Source organism: Python bivittatus, unplaced genomic scaffold (genome assembly GCF_059951505.1).
Source record: "Python bivittatus isolate LINGU-HERP-01145 unplaced genomic scaffold, Pbiv_v1 ctg000480_np1212, whole genome shotgun sequence".
In the NCBI taxonomy this organism is placed as follows: Eukaryota; Metazoa; Chordata; class Lepidosauria; order Squamata; family Pythonidae; genus Python; species Python bivittatus.
Genome location: NW_028277075.1, coordinates 41737662 through 41756716, shown reverse-complemented (window position 1 = coordinate 41756716; position 19055 = coordinate 41737662). Strand labels below are relative to the sequence as shown.

At 39.4% G+C, this 19055-nt stretch overlaps 1 protein-coding gene across 7 annotated transcripts; it reads right to left on the bottom strand.

The window, feature by feature from the left end:
- Positions 1 to 134: 134 nt before the first annotated feature.
- LOC103048314 (CD59 glycoprotein-like) lies at positions 135 to 15187 on the bottom strand. Of its 7 annotated transcripts, none has more exons than XM_007433218.4 (4): positions 15045 to 15187; positions 10995 to 11074; positions 10344 to 10445; positions 135 to 7225 (listed from the first exon to the last, which is right to left on the bottom strand). In XM_007433218.4, exons 2-4 carry the CDS (start codon positions 11056 to 11058, stop codon positions 7035 to 7037), a joined length of 357 nt encoding a protein of 118 aa, XP_007433280.1. In that variant the 5' UTR covers positions 11059 to 11074; positions 15045 to 15187; the 3' UTR covers positions 135 to 7034. The 7 variants fall into 7 exon arrangements, with proteins under 7 accessions (XP_007433280.1, XP_025025612.1, XP_025025614.1 ...); XM_025169844.2 differs by lacking the exon at positions 15045 to 15187 and adding an exon at positions 14947 to 15039; XM_025169846.2 differs by lacking the exon at positions 15045 to 15187 and adding an exon at positions 14836 to 14978.
- Between the last annotated feature and the right edge of the window lie 3868 nt (positions 15188 to 19055).

Genomic DNA, 19055 nt, shown 5'->3' with positions numbered 1-19055 from the left:
TTACAGCTTTACCATCCCTGATTGGCTGCAGGTCATCGAGGCCGATGACTGACTAGAATGAGAAGTGACTCCTTTGCTTTTAATAAACGTGTGAGTCATGGGGGGGATATTTGGGAGATCAATTACAAAGACCGAGGCGACTACGTAATCATAGGAATATCGGCTGGGGGGAGGCATCTTTCAATACATTTTAACTGCTTTATTCCATGCGGTGCATGCACGACAGTTAGAGTTACAGCAATAGGAATTGGAGCCCAAGATCCTTGCTCGTTTGTGCAGCGCTCTCGTAAGGCACCTGGCAATCGCCAATTATTACCTGAAATGCTCTAGCGCCGCTCCGGCTACTCAAGTGCACGAGAAATTTAAAAGGCGCTCCGAATATATAGCAGACTCGGGCCGCGTCCCGAAGGAGGTTTGTCGATAGACTTCAGAGTCTCTTCAGATGCAGATCTAAACAGAGATGAGCCAATACACCACCATTTTTTCCCAAGATACTTTATTCTGCTTACAATGAATGTGAATTAGACAATGGAAAATGTGAATTTCCAATACTGCTTTAAGTAGGAACATTTTTACCTCAAATATCACAGCATATGCTGCATAAAACTAAAAATGTATAAAAACACTGTTAAAGGAGAGTTTTTAAGTAGCAAAAAGTATGTGTAGCATAGTGTATTTCCATTTTCTATCTTGGATCCGCCTCATGCCAGAAATCACCAACATCATTTAAAGGACCATACAAACTGGGGGAAAGAAGCAGTGTAAAATTGTTAATTAACCTTGACAAATAACATGTTGTGGTATGAGAGCACCATTATGCAAAACAGCAAGTATTGAGAACTATGTTCTTTTTTATTTGGCAATTTGATAATTATTAGCTTTGTATCTCCAATAAATGAACTGCATTTTAATTCTCTTGGAGAGATGAATGCCTGTGTTTACATGGCACAATCCATGATTTAACCATAGTTTATTGAATTAATCCAATGGCAGTGTTGGCCTAGCCCAACACTGGGTTCTTCACCTGAGTAGCCAATGAAACACAAGTAATGGAAGCCAGAATCCCTTCTTTTCTTCTGTACAGAAGTAAAGAGGTATGCTTGGGGCAGGTGACACAAATTAAGTACACAGATTTGCAATTTTACAGCATATTTATAGTTTCAGGCAAGGAAGTGAAGGGCATTATTTTGATACACAATTTTATATTCTATATATATATATATGCTTCACATAATGTATAACCATACCTGTAACAGTGCACTCTATTTTATTTCTAAAGGGTTAACTTGCTTTTGTTTTGTAAAGAGCACTGGTTTCTTCCCCCCCCCCCCTTATCTCTTTGCTGAATGTCCGATTGTCTTCGAATAAGCAATTAGCCGAGTACAAGCTCAATGTTGTACCAAGCTTTTTGCAACAGTTGTGAGGCCCTACATTCCAGAAAAAGATAAGAAGAATCTGGTATGCCATTCCCTTGGTAACCAGAAGGAAAAGTTACATTTAAGTTTACTTTCCTAAGAATCACCTTTCACTTGCTCAGACCATCCCAAAAATCCCTTGTATGGGTATGAGGGGATGTACTATCTGATTACAGATTTAAATGTCTATAAAGCCTCTGATGTTTGTTTTGTGAGGTGTGATTCCATCAACATTTCTTGTTAATGTGTTGATTGGGGTCCCCCAGCTGTGTCTTGATCAAAATACATCTGCTATTCATCAGAAGTCTCATCTCAAGTCTTCTTATTGGCTTTTTATTGAAACTTGGGAAATAAAAGTGCCATACAGAAGTTATACAACTTATTGTTGGTTAATGCAAATAAGCAAGTCTCTGTGTAACATCACTAGGGTGATTTTGAGTATCTTTTCATGGGGGGAGTGCACTTCATTATCTGTGCTTTCCACCTCTGGGCTTGATTTTTATTATGCTAATGATGAGCTTTCATGACCCCAGTACTTTCCAGCTCTTCTGCCTACATGATTCAACTACTTAGTTTTAGCTCTTTGTATTCTGATGGAGTGGTAAATGTTCTCAAAGCTACTCCATCAGTAGTGTTTACTCAATGCACACTGAACCATATAGTAGCCAAACACATTGTACCCTATCAAGCTTTGGAAACTCAGCCAACATATATACCCTTTGGTATTTCATAGTTAAAGGTATCATTTTGTAGATTCATACCTTATGCTAACTTGGGTCTATTTTAAACTTTTGTCTTTTTATAATCAATTTGTAACCAAATGCATTAATAATCTTGTATTTCCTTGTTGCTTGATTATAAATATACCCTGTTTCCTGTGTATCGGGGTCTTGCGCATGGAATCTTACTGAACACGTCCATATGTTCTTGACCTGGCTTTGCAAACCATGAAGTGTTTAGAGACTGAAAGGTCCTGCTTTAATAGACAAAATGAACCTCATCGTGAAAAGGCTGAGAGAAAACTTGTAAGTCATAAATGGTATGGAACAGAAGTTTCCTCTTACAGATTTTTCTCCAAGAGTTTCAATATCCCTTTTTCATGGATTTTTCCCCCAACATTTAGTGATCACTAAAATTCAGTCCTTGCTGGAATCTCCTTTCTAATTAACTTTTCTTCTTAACAGCATTTTGGCAGTTCCCGTGACAATCCTGAATTCCCACTCATGTTTCTAGCTCCATACCTTCAGTACCATTACAAAGAACAATCTTATATTATACATTTACCTACAATCAAGTCCCACTGAATTCAGTTAAACTTATTTGCCTCCTCCCATATGGCCACTAGGCTCTGTGCCTCTGGTGATTTCTCCAAGTTGCTGGAGAAAGCAGAACCTCATCCAGAAAGTATTTTTTTACTTTAGGTTTGTTTTGATTTGTTTGATCAGGAGAATACTGACCTGATGAAAGACTGTAGGTCTTCCATGAGGTTGATATTCCCATTGGTGAGTAGAACCAGATAAATAAGTATGTATGCATTATCAGAAACAACAGATGGCACCTTTGTGTTAAGTTCATTTTTGTCTCCTTGAAGGACTATTTCAAATATAAAACTACAAGAAGCCAGGGTGGAGCATGATGCTCTTTGGGCCAAAGGAAACTCTCTTGTGCCACCCCTGGAGCTCCTCTCCTCTACAAAAATGGAATGCAGGTGACTGTACGTGGTGAAATAGATGGAGGGACTTCAGGGAACTGGAAAGAAGGGAGTACGATTAACAGTATATGTATATGTATGGAATTATAATTGTCATATGGACTTACTTAGCAATTCTGTTCAGGACATAAGCATTTTTAATATAAGGAATTACTAATTTGGAAGGAACAGTATTCCAGTTATGGAAATATTAAGACGGAATAGTTATATGATGGAATTATATAAATGTTATATATCGCTGACTAAGCTAGCTTGGAATTAATGACCTGGGAATGGAGAAATGATAGTTTCAACATCAATGAACAATATTAGTTTCTTTTTGCCCACAAATTCATTTAGATGGATGCTACTAAGATTGCTTGGTATCTGTATCCCATTTTCCCTTTTGTGCAATAAAACACAGAGTATGACCAGGTATCTACTACAAATCCTAACTATATGACAGTTTTAAGGATCTTAAGTCCTTAAAGCTGTACTGTAATTAGGATTCGTGGCAGATACTTGATGATTTCAGGTTAAAATGAGCTAAATTTTAAATTTAAATTTAAATTTAAATGAGTTAAAATGAATTAAAATGTCAGGAACAGAATGGAATTAAGGCTGCAATCCTATATTCAATGGGGATTTTCTTCCAAATATGTAGGAACCGTATTTCAATATACCATGTGGCTACAGCCAGTCTCCACTCTAAAGTGATTTCTCATTTTCATAAAGTCAACATGATAAAACTAATTTTATTTGTAATAATTGGGAAAACTTAAATTTATACTGAAAAGACTAAAGAATTTGCAATTATGTGTTAACATGTTTTTGTGACTTCAAATCAGGCCATAAATGAGGATGAAAAAACAATCCTATGTGACTAGGAAATAAATAATTTCAAAATGAGTTTTAGTGGATAATTTCCACAACATCCAGTTTCCAGATATAAAATTAAACAGTTTTTAAAGTTATACTATTTGCCTGAATTAGCTCCCATAATTGATTGGGACACTGATAGAGATCACATCCATTTCCAGTTAATCTCAGTTTTTTCTTAAGGGAAAGGACACTGATATTTCAGGTGTGGCACCAGCTCTTCTTAATCAGAAATCTTTCTGCCATTGTTACATTGCTGACTTTTTAAAGACATTTCCACTTTTACATGCTTAACATCATAAAATGTGCATGACTTTTGTACTAATATAACAATACAGGATATAAATCAAGGTGCCTTGGAAATTGTAGCATAACAAGGTACTGTTCATCCTGGTACCTCCAGTTGGGTTGGACCAATTCGTGTCATTGTCAACCAGCATAAGAATTACAGGAGTGGAAGCCCAAGATATCTGAAAGGCACTAGGTTGGGGAAGGCTGTATTAAAATTCCTAGATCTGTTTCACTGAACTACATTCTCCATAGTTCACCTGAATCAGTATATTGATATGCCAAGGATCGAGTGGGATCAAAAAGAGCTAAGCAAAGGAGAGAAGAATTGCCTAGTTGCATTATTGGGAATTGAGAGAATATGTGGAGATCTAGGGACCATAACTATATGAAGCATATAATTTAAATTATTTATGAATATAAAAACATTTCAAGGATATTTTAGCATAATATAGTGACTAGATTCACACAACGACCTGTGAAATTTACCTACTATATTTTTAGCCTTGTGAATCTGGCAAATTCTGCCCATGCAGTTAGTTTATGGCTCAGTGAATCATGCCAACTATGATTAAGTTAACCAATTTTTTTTTAATCAGAGTTCATAGTTACTGACAAACAGCATGAAAAATACCGTAATTCTATAGGGTTATCATAGTTGGCTGCACACATCCAGATTACCAGTTAATGGCAACACAGTGTCAGTTTTCTATATCTCTTCGCTACCATCACATGATCATCCAGTTTTTTCAGCTCAGATATAGTAGCCCTAAATTGTATGGATCTATAATCAGAAGAAAGTCTGCTAGAGTTCAAGAAAGTTTACTTTAAAGTGCTAGGTAAATAGATTATACCTGTCCATGTTCTTTTGTATTGTCAGTATTATGGGACATTCACTTTCAGCTGATTACCCCTCTTTTATTTAAATTCCCCAGGCATTCCGATAATTTTTACTTGCATTATTTGTTAAATAATCAAGACAGATCTATTTCTTTAAAAGTTGCAAAATTTTGCCACATAATGTGTAAGCTTCGCCCACAAATGGTTGCTAGTAGTTATTGATGAAAGGGGTAATATTATTATCTGTCTTATTGTATCTATTTTTATTGGTCAATGACCAAAATAAAGATGATGATGATGATAGATTATACCTCTGTATAGTGTTCACTGTGATCAAATAGCCCTATTAAATGTGTAACTAAATTACAATTTATATAAACAGGTGATAATATTTTTCTTGTTGAATGAAAACTTCCACCTGTTAAGTTCTACCTTAAGGACTAAAGAAACAATGGCTGGTTTGCACACTACAGCAGGGTAAAATGTGATTGCTTACTTTGTGGCTTAGGTCATGGTATGAACTCAGCCAGGATAGTTGTACGTGTTCAATGTGTCGTGTAAATCTAAGCAACTGGGTTAAATCAGTACAGACACAAGGACAGTGCTTTTCTTTTTGATTTTTCAGCAAGTTTCCCTATTGTTTTCCAAGATTCAGGGTCACTGTGTTCATATATGGTGCTAGTTTGTTTAACAAGCCCCAATAGTTGGGTTCCTTCAATAGTGTAAGTCATAAAATTTGTTGCAGAAAATCAGATTTCTGTCTCCTTTGGGGTTTCTCTCTCAGTTCTAACTGAATCTGTATACAGACTATATCAATCCCTTCATTTAATTAGTGGGGGAAAGTGAATAATCTTTGTCCATCAGCTTTGCCTTCTTGGGCCATGTTACTTCTCACTAAAATAAGTTACAATAATGTTATAGGCTATTAATCTTAAGATACAAAGCCACAGGATTTATACATATCAAAGCAAAGCCAGGGCTCTCTCAAGAGCGTTTATACATATAGTGTAAGTACAACGCATTGCATACAGTTGTTCCAATACTTTTAATATACCAACAGTTCTAAACATGTGGGGAAATCTGCAAAAGAATGTTAACAATTGGCTGTATACAGTATACTTTTACAATGGCATGCTGTGGCCTATCATAGGAAGGACACTGTTAAGTAATGTTTTTCAGAATTTCTCTATTGGATACAGTGCTCACAGAAAACAATGCAATGAAAAAGGGGAAGGCAAACATTTCTTAGGTTATACTTTTAAATTAAGCTCCACTGATATAAGGATCTGTGAGTAAATGTGCTAAGGATTGGGAAATAAGTGTTGAAACAGCAACGCTGTGTAGTTACTCAGTGTACTGCATATATATGAGTTCTCTGCAGATCAGTTAGCTTAACACCTGGATAACTGGTGGAGATTCTATAACGTTATAAAACAAATAGAAAGACAAATGTGGGAATGGAGGACTATAGACAGTGGGATCATGCAACCATTTATCTTGGTAACCTCTAAAACTTGTTTATAATGAGCTTGAGTTAAAAGTGATTTGTGAAATACAATAGCCATATTTGCTGATAACATGTAAGTGTTGAAGGTGATAAAAAAAAAAATGAGAATCAGCTTTTGTACAAAAGAGTTTAAACAATTTCCTTCCCATGGATACAGATTAACCAAATATTAAATATTAAGGAGTAGGCTCAATTGTCAAAGACCATCAACATGCACTGAGTGAGAATCCTTTTTACAAAACTGGTTTTCCACATTTAAGGATATATTTTCTCTTTTTTTTCTGGCTTAGCTTTAACTCTCTTCTGATCGAAAACAAATGGCTTCTTCAAATAGCTTTAGTTGTTGCAGTAAAAGCGCTCATAGGTCTGGGGAGGATTGGGATATGCAGAGAATATAGTACTTTGAATCTCCATATTACAGCGACATCATCCAAACCACAATCACTGCAGAAATACCAAGGGGAGCTGTATTGATGAGGCTTGGACTCTTATTGCAGAAATCTCTTTGGCAGCAAAGGTGTCTAAAACTGTCCACACTAAACTCCTGGGCTACAACTTCTTTGCTGCATTTTGACATTTTCCAGCACTTGTAAGTTCTCAAATGTACTGTAAACAAAATCAAAATATAAATCAAAATTCTTATAACTGAGATCTATTTTGCTTCTGATGAAATTCAAGCAAGAGATGCATTTTAAATGACCACACTAAGCAAAATCAGCTATTTTGCCACTTATAAATATAACATGGAACATTGATTAAAATGACAGTTTAAAAAACAAATCATTTTCCCTTGCTTTGCATTATCTTCCCTTTGCAATATTTGCCTTACCATATGTAGATTCAGAGAATATCACACTTCTCCTCAGAGAAGTCCATAAATGTTTCTCAAAAGTGCTGCAATCCAGTAGGGGCTGCTGTAGGAAGAAGAGGTCAGAGGCAATTTTCATTGCCAGTTATACCACTTTCCTGACTGTTCTGGAAGGTTTCAAAGTGCTCTGGGCAGATCTTTAGGAAAAAAGAGGAATCAGTAATACAGTAGTAATTTTTTTCTTTCCCCCAACCTTTCTCCAGTAACATCACAAAGATGTCCTGTGTCTTGGTCTGGATCTAAGAAGACTATGATGATCTATGCATTATGATACAAAATCCATAACTGGATAATGCCTCTACTTACTGGAACCACCCAAAATTACTTAATGGTTTACATAATATCTTTTGGTTTTAAAGCAAAAATGTAAAAGTTACTATCTCTGCTGCTCAAGATCAGGAACTCTGCACAAAGTAGATGCCTCTGACTTTAGTGCTTGGCTATATACCTTGACTAATTGCAAGAATGGCATTTTTTACTTCATTATTCATAGATTGAGAGATCCATGAAGAAAATGCTATATGGAGCACTGGCATTATAGGGCTGAGCATGCTTCAGAAAGGATTCAGAAAGACCTCAGACCTCAAATGGCCATAATGCTTCTCTGATATTCATTAAAGCAGCCCGTCTTCTATGTAAGCTTGAAAAAAGTTGCAGCTCTTTTAAGAATTACATTATGAGTCAACTACAACTTCTTCCAAATCAAAATACTCTTACAAATCATTTTGAAGACAAGCACAACCAAAAGGTTTTTTTTTTTTTTTTTTTTTGCATTTTCTGTAATTTATAGTTTAAAACTATTTGTTCCTTTTAGACCACAAATCTATGCTTATAGGTTCTTCTCTTCATAGCTGCTTCAATGAAATTTGACCTCTTGAAAAGCTCGGCAGAAGATTGCTAATTTCACTCACTGTGGAATACTGCAATTCACTTACAGAATTGGACCAATATATCAGGTCAAATGACTGTAACAGGAAGGAAGGAAGGAAGGAAGGAAGGAAGGAAGGAAGGAAGGAAGGAAGGAAGGAAGGAAGGAAGGAAGGATCCCAGAAAAGGAAAGAATGAGGATCCTTGAATGTCATGATTGAAGCTTTCTTTGAAAGAGGCTAGGCTGGCAAATCTTAAAGGAGAAATAGAAGTGACAAAGGCTAAGAAAGAGCTGATAGAGCAAATCCAAGTTCTATAGTTGGTGCTTTTCCCAATTCCCAATAAAAAAGACCAGAAGTAATTTTGAGTAAGCTTCCAGAAAGTTTTTCTAGCCAAGAACTCTAGGAAGCAGTTCTCAATGAAACTGCTATAGCTAATCCTAGAGAAAAGGTAGCTAGCTGATTCTAAAAAACTACAGTCATGTAGAAAGAGCTATCTTTGTGTGCATGTGACAAACTCCAAAGCTGCCAATCAGGACAGAAGGTACATGAGAAAGGCCTCTAGAGACTGAGCTAAGCTCGGATTGCTGTGATTATGACCCAGCTAAAAGAAAGCTATGTATTGTTTTCAGATGCCTCTCCCCATGGAAGGGAGAGACCATGACACCTATGTCATAGTGACCATGACATTGTGCCTTGCACAAAGATTTTACATAATTTGTTCTTTTTGATTTCCCATGGATTTTTGCAGGTGCTCTTTCTACAGATCTTCACTCTGTTACTGTGTTCATGGGTACTTTTCTATTAGTAACAATTGTTGGCACCACATTTCTGGAGAGACTCAAGCTGTCATTCAGCTCTCAGCAGTTCCCAGAGATAGAAGCAGAGTTGGGGCCTAAGGAATGATACTGAGAAAAGGGTCAGTTGTAGTACTTAGAATCCAAAGCTTTATACAATCCTCTTCAATCCCTGTGCCCACCCTAGTTGAAAAGGTCAAGGAGTGAGGTTCAGCTTTGGGAGATGGGATGACTTGGGGAATGGAAAATTCATACAAAGACAAAATAAGACACTGTAATTTTCAGGAAACCAAGGCGGAGGTCCAAGAATCTGAGCTTCATTGTTGAAACAGGCTAGGTTTCCAAATGCTTCTTTACCACCTTTCTGTAAGGAGATGACTGATTTAGCTAACAATAATTTTGTTAACATTGTAGGAAGACAAACATATTAATTTATGGTAGCAAAAAATCAGGAGTCTAGTAGCACCTTTTCCAACTAGCACATTTTACTGAAAGGCATAAGCTTTCATGAGCTGCAGCTTATGAAAGATTACTGTATGCCTTTTAGTAAAAACGTGTTAGTCGGAAAAAGTGCTACCAGACTCCTACTGTAGTAATTTTGTTAAAAATGAGACAAGGAGCCTGATGGGGCACCAAGGGAAGTGTTTGGGTGCACACAGAAGTTGATTAAGCAATTAAGCAATTTACAAGAGCACTTTTGTCCATTCTTTAGGATAGTTTCCAGCTACTGCAAATTACTCATTTTACTGCCAATGTTCAACAATCATGAGCGTTACAATTTATGATCATTCCTGAAAAAGCATTGTATTATAATCCTTTCGTTTTAGAATTTTCCCATTGGCAGCTGCTCCAAACAAGCCTCCAAGTAGCATTCTGCATTTTCTCAATGTGACAGGACAGCCTGACTTACCAGGATTTGATCACGAACATGTGCTTTTTTCTTAATTGGTCAAAATATCATTTAACAACCTAACTTTTTTTTTTTAAGTTTAAAGGCTTAAAACTAATATGTTAGAATCTGACAGAAAAACATTTACTATACAGTGACAACCTCATACTCACTAATGTGGGAACAAATCACAGCTAACTCAGTAGAGCTTAACTTCTCAGGAGATATGTACAGGAATGCACTACAGAACATACTTGTACCAACTGAGCCCAAAGGTCAGTTTATTCTTGCAGAGCATACATACTCATCCTAATTTGCAAGCAAGCATCTTCTTCATCAGAACAGGTAAGGTTGGTTCTACAGAGAATAGGACTTTGTTCACAGATATAACATCGAAGTGCATAGCCTGAAACATAAAACAGTATTTTATATGCCAGATTTATGTAGCACAACCATTTTACTATTTCACATGTATTATTTCAGTAACTTAACAACAGCCTTGTTTGGTAGACTAAGACTATTATCTGATCAATATTCTTTGTTTAAGTGCATGTGTGCATGGGAGGACTGGCAGAATATTTGCTTCTTAAAGCTGCTTAATATTTGTATCTAAACTGAGATTTGTCCTGAAGAAATTTGCAGCTCAGTTTCCTGGTCACAATTATCCCAACATTCAGTTACAAAGTTTTAGCGAGAGGCAAATTCTGCATCTTACATACAGTACATTATTTACAAGATGTGGTAGTGTCATATTTTTGTATAGCACTTAAATAACAAATAAAATCTCTGCAGGCTTTTATCCAAAAAGCATATTAATGGACTGCAAGAGTGGTAAGTGCTCTTAGAAATGTTATATACTGTTTGCAGTGGGTATCGTCGTCTACTGCTTTTCTACATCCCAATGTGGCTTGGTCCATCCTCTTTACTATAAATGCAGAAACATCACAGCACTTACTAGAATTGCAGGATATGGTTAGAATAATGAACGCTGCTAGGAGAACGCAGTTCATTTTGTCCATGTCTAGAAGTGGAAACCTACGTGAGACCATGAATAGAGAAGGTGGCTTAGATTAAAGGGTAAAAGAAAATCTGATCTGTCAATCCAAGTAAATGAAGCCCATAAAAATCAAAGCCTGAAAAGCCAGTAAGAAGAGAGATTTCTCCCCCACCCCCGATGGGTTTTTAAAAAGGGGGAGCAGACAACTCCTTTTCCCGAGCTGGTAGAAAACCAAGATAGAAGCCTAGCTCATAAAATCTGGGTTGGAGATCAGAGAAATAATGCAACAATCTAGATGCAAGATAGATTTGGTTGTATTTAATACACAGTGACCTAAGCGGATGGGATTTTTCTTTTGCCTGTGTGCACTTGTGTTGTTGGAATGGCTGACCTAATTCAGCCCCTTCAAAACAAACTGTTCACTTCTTTCTTTCTCCTTCTGTTTCTTTCAGCTCCCTTCTAGTTCTTTGACCATGTTTTACATAATAAAACCTGGAATTCTTAATGAATTAGCAATGCTCGTTCTGAGAAAGAGGCTAGACTTTTGCACACGTTTTTCCTGCCCAGTTAACTTACTGATAGAAGAAAGACTGCAACTTGCCTGGAGAGGAATTTCTCTGGAATAAAGTGGGCGGTGGCGGCATTCATGATTAGTCATTCCCCAAGAATACAGCAGGATTGTGCCTGGAGGGTTTAGAGAGCCTTCGTGGGAGCCCGAGGACCCAAACCATGGCATCCCATGCATTATATAGCAAGGCAATATGCTTTGTGGAAGGGATTCCTCCATGCACTGTTTTTGCCCATTAAAATCTATCACCAGAAACCAGACAACCAGAGTTGCCTTTCCCAGTCTGGTGTTTTCCCACAGTTCTCAGTCAGCATAGCCAACAAGCATCCTTTAGTTTGCATGAAGTTACCTATTAATAATTGGTTTTGTCTGTTAGCATAAACATTAAGGCTGCAATGCTACTTAGCTGGGTATAAGACCCATTCAGTTCAATGGGATCTACTTTGGATTAGAACTGCATTGGATTGCACTCTAAGTGGTTTTGACTTCACTGTAGGGTTAGGGAGCACCAGCATGCTCAACAGAACTCAATATGCACAAAGACAAGAATGAATTAAGACACACACACACATCACAATTAAAAATGAATGGAAAAAACAGCCTAACAAGTACTCTGAAGTGTTGGAATTTAATGTAGCTTGGGGAAAAACTACGAAAAAGGGAGGGTAAAGAAGTTGCCATAGCTCCCACTTCTGTGTTTCAGAGCCAATACCAGCAATTGCAATAACCTAGCATCCTGACTGTATGGAAGGTGGGATGTAAACAACTATATATTGGCTTGCAAGGTAATGCTAGAGTAGAGATCCTACCTTGCATAGAATAGCATAAGCATGCCAAAACTGACTGGTAATCTCCTTATCATTAGCAGAAAATGCTACATGTGGCATGGGTATGAGTAAGCTGCTGACCTAATCAACATCTGCTCTATCTTACTGAACTGCTTGCACAATGATTACATACAGGGAAAATTTCTTGTACCTTGCAACAGAATGTGCTTGTACATGAGATCCAAATATTTATTTGCTGAAAATTTCAGTATGCCTCCGCATTCTATTAACAGAGTAGAGGAATTAACAATGGTATTATATTTAGGGTACAATTTAAAGTAGCTAGAACCAGCTAAAGGGCCCCTGAATGCAGGATAAGTGCCCCTCTGCTACTAGAAAGAAGGATCTGCTGCTGGGACACCATTTACATCATCACAGGTGACCCAGTTCATCTGTGGAAACTCTACAAATGGAGATTTCCCCCTAGCAATGTTCTGTGAGCTGTGAGTAGGAAAAAGGAATGTGTTGGGGGCTGCTGAGGATTTTTGTGGTCTTAAGCCTACCTGTTTCCTCTCATTAATTGTAAGGGGAGGGGGTGGATAGAAAGGAAGTTGTCTTGTACTTGCCGTATTCAGTACATCAAGTCAGAATGGCATAATATGGCTCCCCTACAGAATTTTCTTCCAGTCTCTGGAGGAACCATTCATGAATTGCCAGAAAAGTAGAAGTGTCTCTATTTAAAAAGAGGGCACTTATTTACCTCAAAAATTCTGCCCACTAATTTAGGGGCATAGGTACAAATTTAAAAATAATGGTTATAAACTAAGTGGACAATCAGTGGTATAGATCTTACTCTAGTGAAAAAACTAAGGAGACACTGACCTCATTTGGTCACAGTCTGATATCCAGATGTTCAGGGAGTCCTTTTATAGGACTGTAGTACTATACTCTTATTTATAAGCGGGATTCCTTCCTCCACCTTTTCACCAGTCAAATAGCAGATAACTTTGATAGTAGGGCTGTACAGACATGCGTATAATAAGATAAACTGAAGTCCTTTTCATTATTACTTTTAACTGGCCGTGTTCCAGCTTGTCAATAGCCTTCCAAAGTCACCAAATAGTAGATAACTTTGATAGTAGGGCTGTACAGGCATGCACATAATAACATAAGATAAACTGAAGTCCTTTTCATTATTACTTTTAACTGGCTGTGTTCCAGTTTGTCAATAGCCTTCCAAAAGAGCTGTATACATAATTGGACAGAAGTGTTTCATATGGCCTATAATTCTATTAGGAATGGTGGTGGTGGTGGTAGAGATGGTGTCGTGGTGGAGACTTCATTACTCTGCTGACAAGGAAGGGAAAAAACAGGAAGAGTAAGAATATGTTTTTTTAAAGGTATGTTGAGAAGTTAAGTAACCGACTACAAGATGGAACCTCCTCCATTTAGCAATAAGCCTCTGAAGAGAGAACAAACATATTAATTTCTGCATTCCTGCTAGATGTAATTTCAAACCATAACATAAAGAATTATCAAGCCATATTCAGCACCATTTAGGAAGGCAGAAAAATGTAAAGAGGCAAGACCTCCTTCAGAAGAGGACGTTCTGTAGGCCTACTGTCTCTCAGTAGTACACATAGGGCAAAAAGTCAACGCTTCTCTTGGCCAAGACAACAGGAGAGTCCCTAGTTACTTTATATAGGCAGAAAGCAAAAAAAGACTTTAGATGTTAAAGAGTGGATTCAAGAGATCTCTGCCAGTCCTTGAAATGTCCTTATGCTGTAGAAATGGGAAGGTGGAACACCGGCCCAGATTTAATAACGTACTAAAGGACTGGGCTTGCTCTGTATTAATATTCCTCACTGGGTCTTGCAATATGGGTCTTATTTTTTCTCCTTCTTCTTCTTATGATGATGATGATGATGATGATTTAATTGTATGATCATTGCATTCTTGTCTCTTAATTTAACTCATAAAATCATGAACATTTTATATGTGTTTGTGTGTGTAAAACTAAAAGAAGGGTCCCCAAATGCAGCAAGGCTGCAAATTACCTTTGAAGCCTGCTCTCCCAAACCAATCCCAACTAAAGAGCCTCCGGGCAGAAAGAAGGCTAAAGCGTCCCGCTCATCAGAAAACCGGCTAAAATATAACCGTATCCTTCAGCTTCTCCTTCCAGGAGGAGACCAATACCGAAGACAAATAAAGAGGCATTCTTACCCAAACGCGGCAGATGCATTTCTAAAGCAGCTAAAGGCACAAGAGACCCGTTTTTACCGACATAAAATTGGCCTCCGGACCGGGCCTCTGCCCGTTAGCTTTGAGCCCGGCAAATGCAGCTCGGAAGCGTCACACCTAGCCCGGCGCCTATAAAATCGGCCGGCTTCTCCCTCGGAGCGATCCCCTTCCACCTCCACCCGCAGCAGCAAGTGCGCCCTTCAAAACTGCTCTGCGGATGCACCTTCCTACTTGCAACCGGGCTTCGAAAGAGGTTGGCGGCAAGCTCCTTTCGCGACCGAACGAATCGGCCCCGAGGGCCACGCCACCCTGGACCCCACCGGCCCGCTCTCACCCGGACTGCCGCTTCGAAGCCCCGCCGCGCCGCGCCGCTTAGCCGCAATCCTCCCCCTGCGGCAGCTGCTAAATCCTTAACCTGAGCGGCTCCCTTACCTTCTAGGGCGCTGGCAGGCTCCGCCTTCGGCTCCCTCCTGCCGGTCTGCGGCAAAGCAACTGTCAGCCTCGTTTCAGCGGCCAAAAAGCGAAGGGAAGGGGAGGGAAGGGAAGGGGAGGGAAGGGAACTGGCCATCGGTAGAGAATCAGGGAAATCCCCTGTCAGTCTCAGCACTATTTTGGGGCAATCCTCTCAATAAGAAGCTGGAAAGAAGAGAGTCCAACTAACTTTATCAGTCGTTGGACTATTTCTACAACCAGCAAAACGATATTCCACGTGCTTTTAATGTATTCCGGAAATTAGAACAGTGTCATAGTTGGTAACTGGTAACATCAACACCCAACCCTACCTGAAAATTATGTTGATAGATGTATACACTTCTGAATTCAGTGAGATCTTGCATCTGGCTCCTTTGAGAGATTTTTCTTACCTACTTACCCTACAGTACTTAGAAGCTATCCCACCCAACTAGGACAAGGCGGCAAATGACAAACTCAGTATGCACACGTAGAGCCATAATATAAAATTCAAACAAAAGGAAACATGAAATATGCAAGTGGCACCAGGACAAACTAGGGTCTGAACACAAGGAGAGAAGGGGCTATCCTCACTTCCCAGAGTGAGGTCTGGAGGGACCAGGGACTTGTCTTCCTTTTATGACCCTTCTGTCTTTTGCTATCACTTCTTTCATTGTGTTGCTTTCCAGGGATGAAAAGACACAATTGATAGCATGAGAAATCTCCCATCTTCCAGCATTTTAGTTGTGTTTAGGATTACAGCCTTAAAATCCTCTAGTGGCCTGGCAGCTCTGTTTACAGCAAAGGTTAGCCATATGCCTCTGGGAGGGTCTTAAAAGGGAGAGACTCTCTCAAGTCAAACTCAGTTCCTGGTGACCTGGCACTTCCAAGTAACTTACTTGGCAACAATATGCAAGTGATTTGCCCTTTCTGCCTTCTGGGATATTTTTTTCAACTTTCCTGTCTTGGCTACAGCCCTACAGGGGATTTTGTAGTGATATTCTGTCCAAATATTAACCAGTCTGAACCTAGTTTACCTTTTTGGAATCAGCCAGAGCTAGCTAGGTGGGGCCAACTGCAGGGCCTGAGAAGGTCTAGCTGTGAATAATGTCACTATAGCATCATCCCATAGGTAGTTAATCAGAAATAAACTCCACTTTCTTCAATAGGTCCAAGGAAATGTATTTACAATCCTGCAGAGCAAATTAATTACCATATGTCAGGACATGCCAAGGTTCTTCTGCTGTCTGAGGTGAAGGACAATATGGCACTCTTACTCCTATTTCCATGCCTAGCAGTTAACTGCATTATACTCCATCTAAAGGGAGCAGGCTAGTTTGGAGAGCAAACTATAGCATGCACAGCAACACCTTGTTGCCACATCACATCCTCTAGTCATATGTTCTGTTTGTGGCAGCTGTTTTAGACTGCTGAGGGAAGCTTGGCATGCATACATGAATGAGGTATCACACTGTGTGTGCACGCGCACCTTTGAATCAGTGTTGACTCCTGGCAACTACATGCAGTTTCCTTGGTAAGGTTTTTTGGAAGTGGTTGGCCCTTGTCCTCTTCCTAGAGAAAGGAAGAGTAGTTACAGTATGCTCTTGCCTTCTTCCTCGAGAGAGTGACTAACCCAAGGTCACCCAGCTGGCTTTGTGCCCAAGGCAGGACTAGAACTCAGTCTCCCGGTTTCTACCCTGATGCATTAACCACTACACCAATACAACCTAGTTATTCCCCAAATCTGCAGAAGTACAGAAAAGTCTTGTGAAAGTAAAGAAGACATTTGCTTATTTCACTGCTGTTACTGCATCAATAGACCTGTTTCCTTTTCTAGGGAAAAGCAAGAATGAATATGCTCCTGCTGGCTGCTGTGTCATACTTACAAGGATTTTTTGCAGATTAAAATCACTTGTGAAGGGGGCAAATTCCCCATGATCCAATTTACGAGTGGAGACCACACGATCTGCCAAGTTTTTCTGAACAGTGCTGGGGACAGACTACAAGGTGCTGCCCACTGGAGGGTACAAACCACCTTTATATAGCTGAATAATAAACACAGACCAATAATGATGTCAAATGCCAATCATCTTATTTTTGATAACACAGGTTAGATTTTCTGCTTATAGTGAGAAGAGTTAATAAAACAGAAGTTGGCACGAGTCAGCTTTTGTGATAAGTTACTTCCTAGTTTCCATTTAAAAATACAAGTGCTGATTTAAGATAACTTATGAACCAGCATCTACAAATGCCCAAGCAAGCTATTAAGGAGGCTTACTTGTGTTCAGGGGCAGTTGGGTCTAATGGTTGAAGCTCCAGGCTAGAAACCAGGCTAGAAACTGAGTTCTAGTCCCACCTTAGGCATGAAAGCCAGCTGGGTGACTTTGGGCCAGTCACTCGCTCTCAGTCTCCAACATCAGGCTCAGGCAACAAGCTGGTCGCTCAATTCCTGTTGCAGTCAATGGATCAACATTTAGTTGATCTGGAAAAAAAAAGAAAAGAAAAAAAGAAAGCGGACCCTGCACACGTGGGAAAAATGCTGGGATGAAAAAAAAAAAGCTTGAGTTCAGGGGCCTTGGAAGTTTGGAGGTCTTGGCTCAGGAATTTGTTTTACTCCTTCACTTGCATTTGCTCAGAACTGGACTCCACTTGGGCAAGGTCTGGTAGTGACTTGGGCCACATTTTGCAAAGTTACTTAGGATTCTTTTGCCCTTACAGGGCCCTCTGTGGCATCAAATCTGTCACCTACAAGCTGGACCAAAGCAGTGGTACATCCCTTTTAAAGAGGAAATTTCTCAAACCAGTCATTTACAGAGCATGATGTCGTGAAGGTAAAGTGTGATATAAATCTGACCAACAAATAAGCAAACTAACCGCCATCTCCAAATTCTTGGGTAAGGTTTTGGAAAAGGTTGCAGGGCTTCAGTTGCAAAGGAACAGAAGGAAATGAACTCTGGCAGGTTTCAGGCCTCCTTCAAGGGAAGGAAACAGCATTGGTTACTGTGGTGGATCATCTTTCTCACATTCTGGATGAAATGTATCCTGCATGGTCATATTAGATCTTTAGTGGCTTCAGTACCATTAATCATGGTACCCTTCTGGAGCACCTATGAGAATTGGGGGCGGGGAGACACGGTTCTGCAGCAGTCTTCCTTAGCAGGTGGCTTCAGCTGAGGAAAGTATGTGAAGGAAGAATGGTTGAGTTTGTGAATGATCCAGAGGGAGGCAGTGGAGGCCCTCACCCTTATGCTATCCAACATTTACATGAAGCTACCAGGAAAGATCATTTGTTTGGATTCAGGTATCATCCATACAGTATGCTGATGATGCTCAACTATGCTGTGTCAGCCCAGGCTGAGCCAGGGATGTAATCAAAATCCTGACATGGCGCCTGGAGGCTGCAGAGTTTGGATGTATTCAAATAAGCTCAGATTAAATTCTTGCAAGATCGAGTGATGATTTATCAGTGATAGATCTGTCTCTAACCTAATTCCAGCTTTAACTACTGGAATAGCAGGTGGAAGCTATAGCTGGGGGCTTTGCCTAGCTTTGACTGCTGTGTGATAGGATCAGGAAGCCCAAACTATAGAGATTCACACGTCACCTCAATTAAGCTACTGCAGCATACTCTATGTGGGGGTGCCTTAGAAGATAATCTGGAAGTATAGCAGTCCATCTGCTAACAGAAGGTGGCAGTTACAGTACAGCCAGAGAACAGCTATACTATAGTCATGGCAATGGTTGCTGATTTATTTCTGGGTCTAATTCACAGTTCTGGTTGTCACCCTTAAAACCCTATATAGCTTGGCTTCCAGATATCTTGTAACTGTCTCTCCCATCAAGATCTGGCCTATCTTGTGCATTCCTGCAGGACAGAGTAAGAGTCTCCATCCCACGGGAGGTTAAGTAAGACAACATGCCTTCTCTGTAGTTGTCTCCATGCTGCAGAACACCTTGCCCCCGAAATATGGAATGCCCCAAATCTCATTTTTC